Raw genomic sequence first — 7,605 nt, 5'->3', positions numbered from 1 at the left:
AGGGCATATTGAGTGCAGCACTTTCACAGCATCATCTTTCAGGATTTGGAATAGCTCAACTGGAATTCCATCACCTCCACTAGCTTTGTTCGTAGTGATGCTTTCTAAGGCCCACTTGACTTCACATTCCAGGATGTCTGGCTCTAGGTCAGTGATCACACCATTGTGATTACCTGGGTAAACATCTCTAGTGACACTGTGAAACTGTTCTAGAGAACAATCTGGCAATTTGTAACAGGAGCTATAAAGTTAGTCAAGTACTTTGCAAATTCAGTCAGGAGATTATACTTATAAAAGAACACTCAGAGTAGAAGCAGGAAATAATTTGAAATAAAAGATAATCATAGTCATGACTGCTAACGTCAGACACTATGAACTAATTTAAAAATCAATTAAAGAGCAGAGCTAGATGAACTATTATTATTACCTAAATACAATGGAATATATGTATATATCTTTATGTGTATATGTATGTGTATATATATATTTTAATGACAACTACATAACCATTTAGTAAGTTAAAACACATGTAAGAAATAATGTCAAAGTAAATCACAAAACAGTGCTCACACTGATTTCAACTCTCTGTGTATATATTGAAAAGAATTCAGAATAAGATTTTAAAACTCTTTTAAAAAGGAATTGTAGGGAATTCCCTGGCAGTCCAGAGGTTAGGACTCTGTGGTTCTACTGCAGGGGGCATGGGATGGGCATGGGTTTGATCCCTGTTCGGCGAACTAGGAACCTGCATGCCACATAACATGGCCAAGAAAAAAACTTGTAGAAAGTAGTAATTTTCCAGTCACATCTACCCAAAGACTGGTTGGGAGGTAAGAGAGTGATAACAATTTTTACAGAATAAACTGTAAGTAGAAGAAAATCTTAAGTGATCAAATTAAGATATTTTATCTTAGTAAGATTCTGACCTTACCATACACATCTTTTTGTTGAGCTAAAAAGTTTTGAAGCCAATCCTCCAACAAGATTTGGAGGAAATATTTTTTCACTGTATTTAAAGTATTAGCCATATCCTTGTAAACACAAACAGTTTTACATAGTATTTCAGTCAAGGTACATGGATAGGCTTTAAAACATCAAGGAAGGAAAATCAATTAAATGTAAAAAAACTATATGTTCATATAGATGCAGAAATACGAATAATTGTCATAAGACCGATTTTAAAATATAACTCTGTGCAGATCTCACCATACAAACAACCCGTGCACGAGTAAACGCCTAAACGCTGCTCTGAAGAGCTGCTGCCATGGAAGCCGTCCTTACAAGTAAACAAAAGCAAAGTGGAGCTCCCAGACATTCTGTGTGTTCAGGAGTTGAGGCAGGGAGGTTTAAACAGCAGAGGCAGTGCAAAGTACAGTTTAGGAGAGCCGGCCGGTTCCTAATTCTGTCAACTACCAAAATGTTTTCTTCTACAACTTGAAAATCTACCAATTAGAGGGTTATGCAAATAAACAGGTATTTCCACTTATCATAATCAATATCTCTGAAACAATTAAGCAGTCAAACCTTATTACCCAGTACTATGAATCTGTTCCATTTTTTTTCAATTCCCTCCTAAAACCTAAATGAAGCAAATTGCAACTGGAAGGAACGGAAAAGCAAGCAGCACTGAGCCTTCTACCACGCAGTCTTTATTACTTCCAGAACCCATTTTTCAAATCTTGATCTTCCCTCTCTTCTAATCAAAGTTTCATTTATTAGTTTAACAAAATATTATCTTTTCTCACTTCTCAAAAAATTTTCACATTCGTAAGAACTGATAGCATTTTAAAAAATCAACTCACCTAAATTTATTTTTAATGGAGAACAAAAGAAGCTTTTGAATGTGTTCTTTAGAATATGTAAAATCTACTTTTCTTTAAAATTTTACCACCATTATACTTTCTCTTTATATGTGTAAAACTTTACTATATATTCATTTGTTAGAGATTATAATAATGAAGATGCAAATTGAGCCTTGTAAATAAATATATTTAAAGAAATCTTTTCAGCATAATACTTATCAACTGATTCTTACTTTGCTTCAATTTATGGAAATCACCAGCTCGATCCTTAGTAGCCTGCTTTAGAACTTCTGCTTGAATTCTGGGTTCATTCTCCAAGTTAGGGCCTGGAATTAAACGCTGAAGAGGATTGGAAGGATTCTGTTTTGAAGTTCTAGAGTTTCCATTGTGGTTTATATGAGAATCTAAGGCAAAAATAATCAAATTAAGGTCATATTTTGCATAAAAATTTCATAAGACCTACTTGAGAAAAGTAAGACACACTGTTATCTGATACTGGGTTAGCAGGTAGGTTTTTTTTTTTTAAGCTTTATTTTATTTCTTTAATCAAAGCTTATAACCAATGTGATTTTAGTTCTGTGATGTTTACTGACCATTCCCAGGTAGATATCTTTAGTGCTGATTATAAACTCATTCGCCAACTGTATACATTGTTTCTCAGTCACTCACTCTCTGAGACCTCAGGGACCAACGGAAAGGCAACGATATCTGTATCTTCCCTCCAAATTCCAAATAGCTGTCAGAAATCTCCAAAATCCATAAGGCTTTTAGAATTTCTATTCTCAAAGCCATTTTCATCTACACAGTGACACACTCCTGATTCTTATTAGTATCTCCTGGATATATCTTTTCTTTCCTTCACTTCTCTTTTTAACTCATCAAATAATTGATTTAGATCTTTATTACAATGAATTTTATTCATATCAATTCTCATTTTAGGGGAACATTCCTGTAAAACTAAGTATTCAGTAGAAAACAAATAGAAAAGTAGAGAGTAGGGAGCTGAATATAGATGGATCTCTTAACTTTAGAAGGCCTCTGGGAGACACACTTGAACACATTCTGAAGAAGGTACATGCACGCACACCAGGAGTGTTGAAAGGGAAGGCAGTCCAGAGCGGCAGGACAGACAACTCTTCTGCTCTTAATAGTCCATTAGACAAAGTTAATTTTATAATGATTTCTCCCTGAGCTTTTATCAGTCATTTGACAATACATAATGTTAACTAGAAGAATGAATGATACTTCACTGTGCTCCTGAATGACATGTTTTATTCCCTATATAACAATATGTAACCAGTACACTGATTTTCAAATGGAATTTTAAGAATAAGACTTCATACCTGGAACCATATTTGGGGAGAGAGGTTGTCCAGTTGGAAGATGGGAGATTACTTGATGACTTTCATATTGAGAAAAGGAAACAGGGGGTTTCTTTAAAGCTAAAAGAAAAAAAAAAAAAGAGAGAGAGAGATCCATATTATTCCCAGTAATATTATGGTTTATAAAACCAACCACCATGAATGTATTTACACTGCATTAATCCTATGATGCTTATTCTAATTTTGTAATCCTTATAGTTGGTATATTAACAATTTATGGTTACTAATTGGAATATTGTACCATCCATAACAGATTTTGGTGATCAATAAATCTGACCAGAATACAAGACAGGAAATCTGTCTTGTTCACCACTACCTTCTCAATACCTAGAATAGTGCCTGGCATATAACAGGAGCTCAATTAAAATTTGATGAATGAATAAATAAATGAGTCTCTTCAGATATAGTGAAAACTTGTTGGGATTCTCTTCTCCTGTAAGAAATGAAGGCAACAGGCAAACAGGTTGATTTTCACTCATTGCACCACAACCTTGGGCAGCTTAATGTGACAGAAAGGCAGAGAACAAGATGAAAACTACAGAGAAGGGAAACAGATAAAGAGGGGAGAACTGAAAGTCATCTATGAACACCCAGACGTTCAAGCTGGACTTAGGAAAGGCAGAGGAACAAGAGACCAAATTGCCAACATCTGTTGGATCATTGAGAAAGCAAGAGAGTTCCAAAAAACCATCTACTTCTGCTTATTGACTACACCAAAGCCTTTGACTGTGTGGATCACAATAAACTGGAAAATTCTGAAAGAGATGGGAGTACCAGACCACCTGACCTGCCTCCTGAGAAAGCTGTATGCAGTTCAAGAAGCAACAATTAGAACTGGACATGGAACAACAGACTGGTTCCAAATTGGGAAAGGAGTACGTCAAGGCTGTATATTGTCAGCCTGCTTATTTAACTTATATGCTGAGTACATCATGTGAAATGCTGGGCTGGATGAAGCACAAGCTGGAATCAAGACTGTTGGGAGAAATATCAATAACCTCAGATATGCAGATGACACACCCTTATAGCAGAAAGCGAAGAAATAGAGCCTCTTGATTAAAGTGAAAGAGGAGAGTGAAAAAGTTGGCTTAAAACTCAACATTCAGAAAACTAAGATCATGGCATCTGGTCCCATCACTTGATGGAAAACAGATGGGGAAACAGTGACAGACTTTATTTTCTTGGGCTCCAAAATCACTGCAGATGGTGACTGCAGCCATGAAATTAAAAGATGCTTACTCCTTGGAAGGAAAGTTATGACCAACCTAGACAGCATATTAAAAAGCAGAGACATTACTTTGCCGACAAAGCTCTGTCTAGTCAAAGCTATGGTTTTTCCAGTAGTCATGTATGGATGTGAGAGTTAGACCATAAAGAAGGCTGTGCGCCGAAGAATTGATGCTTTTGAACTGTGGTGCTAGACAAGACTCTTGAGAGTCCCTTGGACTGCAAAGAGATCAAACCAGTCAATCCTAAAGGAAATCAGTCCAAAATGTTTATTGGAGAAACTGATGTTGAAGCCAAAACTCCAATACTTTGGCCACCTGATGCGAAGAATTGACTCATTGGAAAAGACACCAATGCTGGGAAAGACTGAAGGTGGGAAGAGAAGGGGATGACAGAGGATGAGATGGTTGGATGGCATCACCGACTCAATGGACATTAGTTTGGGTAAACTCCGGGAGCTGGTGATGGACAGGGAGTTCTGGCGTGCTGCAGTCCATGGGATCGCAAAGAGTCGGACACGACTGACAGACTGAACTGAACTGATCTATAAGATACAGTTATGGCCCATTTTATTCTTCTAAAACTTTGGTGTGGCAGATACGATGCTTCATGACCCTATTTCATTATATTTTTCCTAGGCATAGAGGAAGATTAGCCTTCCTTATGGTTACAGGCCATGAAACTGGGTTCCAGTCATGAGAATGTAAGTGAAATTGAATGTGCCTCTTCTAAGTGTGCCAATAAAATCTCCTGTGCAAATCAACTACAATCTCTCTTCCCTTCTGCCACAAATTCGGAGGCTACCTACGAAAATGGTGGCATCAAATAATGTAAGGAGACATAGCTTGGAGGACAGCTGCAACGAGAGTCATCCAACCTGCATCAGACTGCAAAGTGAACATTTACATAAACAAAACTTTATTGCTTTAAGCAACTGCAATTTGGACATTATTTGTTAATACACCACCGCCTTGTCAATCCCATCTAGTATGCTTGGGTTATTTTTATAATCCTCAAAGTTTGTTTCAGTGACTGTATTTCATCATTTTTTTCATTATTTATTGTGTATTTATTATTATATAGATTTCCAAATTTAAGGGCCCAAGAAGCTTAAAATGCACCCTAATACAGCAACCCATTCAAAGTTACAGAAAGCTGAGGTTTTCTGTATCTCACTGGCTGCCCTTTCCTTGTTTGTATTCCCAGCTGCAATGCTCAACACCCACATCTGTACATAAGGCAACTGAGCAGCTGACACCTTTAAAGAGCAGTACTTTGAAGGCCTAACAACACAATTTTGACTTGCTAACTGCCTCTGAGGACACTAAGCATCTAGTAGATATACTGGGAGGAGGAGTCAGTCACAATCTACAAATCTGTCGATCAGTGCTGGACCCCAGCTGGCCTCAGTACTATATAAACCAAAGACAAAAGAGGTACTTTCAAGATTAAACAAGAAGTGATCATACATGTTACATGTTCTTAGGTTATGCAATAATCCCTCCTGCTCAAGAGCAAGCTGACTATTTGGAGGAGAAACTATGCAAATTTACATAGGTAGAAAGAGCTGGATTAAAAAGAGCCTTTACATATGGATTTGATACCTGGTTGGGCAACTCTGCGGTGCAGCGCAGCCCAAAAACAAAACCCAGCCTTTATACACCATCCCCATCCGCCAGTGTTCAGAACCGATAGACAGGCGTATCTGCGGGTACTGCCTGTTCACCTCCACACCACTGCAATAAAGCGATTACAGCAATAAAGTGAGTCACATGCAGTTTTTTGGTTTCCTAGGACGTATAAAAGCTATGTTTACATGATACAGTAGTCTATTAAATGTTCAGTTGTGTTATGTCTAAAAAATCAATGTACACACCTTAATTTTATTTATTTTTGTTGGCATTTTATTTTTTTTTAATTTATTTATTTACACACCTTAATTTTAAAACACTTCATTGCTAAAAAACATTAACTGTTACCTGAGCCTTGAGCAAGTTGTAATCTTTTTGCTGGTACAGGGTTTGAAATATTGCAAGAGGTACCAAAATGCGACACAGAGACATGAAGTGAGCAAATGCTGTCGGGAAAATGGCACTCACAGATTTGCTTGACACCGGGTTGCCACAAACATTCAATTTGTAAAAAACACAATCTGTGAAGTGCAGTAAAGCTAAGCACACTAAAACATGGCTTGTCTGTACTAGAAACCAGTCATCCCTCGGTATCCGTGGGGGACTAGCTCAGGACACCCCTACCCCACGCTCAAGTCCCTGAGTTCTCTTTATCCACGGCCCTCTATCGGAGGGTTCACACGACCAGAGTGTAGGCAGCACACAATCCCGGGCAGGGTGGCTCCATCGACGAGGAGTCCAAGGACACAACTGTGGTCCTATGGAGCCTTGTGAGTGTGATGCGAATACTACATTTCCATAAAAGTTCAGAAAAGTAGAGAAGCAGGACGAGATGTAAAATGAGCTGCAATTCCCCCACTTAAAGATAAGCACTGCTACCCTTTCAAGATTATCTGTTTTGTTTTTTCCTGTACATTACACAATATACCTTAAAATTATGATACTATTAAATATACTATTTTATAATTGGGTTGTTTAATATTTTATACATATTTTTCTGTGCCATCTCAATTTCTTCTATAACATTCCTAAATGGTATCATAGTACTGAATCAAAACTTCCAACTTCACAGGTTTGACTTGAAAGATCTGGGTCAAGGATTGCCACAGTACTTCACAGGGCCATCTGCATCAGTAAGCTAATTGGTGGACAGACTTTTTACTACTGAGGAAAAAGTAATGTGCGTTCTGTAAATACTTTGGGTTCTATGCTTTTGCTTTGACTTTTTTTGCTCTCCTAGAAAAGTTCCTTCAAAAAAACACCCTAGTCTTGCTTTTTTTAGGGGAAAGGTGATTTATTTACACCCAAGACAAGATAGAGGCTTTCCCAGGAGCCAGAACTAATAGCTACAGTTAGTGGTACCAAAAAAAAGTGAAGATCCAAAAAATTACTAGTGGACCTGGACTACTAATCTTGCTCTGCAGTTTTGTATAGAGTTTCAGATATTTTTTCTACACATATACAAGTATCTAATTTTAATCACAAAAATGAGATTCTATTGTACTTGCTCCCTTGTAACCTGCTTTTTTTCATGAAAAAAAAAAAATCATAGATATTTTAGTA

General features: G+C 37.3%; 1 protein-coding gene across 1 annotated transcript in view; it reads right to left on the bottom strand.

Annotated features, from left to right (window-relative positions):
• The window catches only part of CASC4 (cancer susceptibility candidate 4), an 89,185-nt gene that overhangs the window by 19,315 nt on the left and 62,265 nt on the right, over positions 1 to 7,605 (bottom strand). Inside the window, exons 8-9 of the mRNA XM_010845241.1 lie at positions 3,146 to 3,244; positions 2,036 to 2,206 (exon numbers count right to left, since the gene is read on the bottom strand). Coding sequence (XP_010843543.1) covers positions 2,036 to 2,206; positions 3,146 to 3,244 — 270 coding nt within the window. The remainder of the gene's footprint in view (positions 1 to 2,035; positions 2,207 to 3,145; positions 3,245 to 7,605) is intronic.

Source organism: Bison bison, unplaced genomic scaffold, assembly GCF_000754665.1.
Source record: "Bison bison bison isolate TAMUID 2011002044 unplaced genomic scaffold, Bison_UMD1.0 scf7180017864213, whole genome shotgun sequence".
Classification (NCBI taxonomy): domain Eukaryota; kingdom Metazoa; phylum Chordata; class Mammalia; order Artiodactyla; family Bovidae; genus Bison; species Bison bison.
This window is presented reverse-complemented; position numbering and strand designations above follow the sequence as displayed.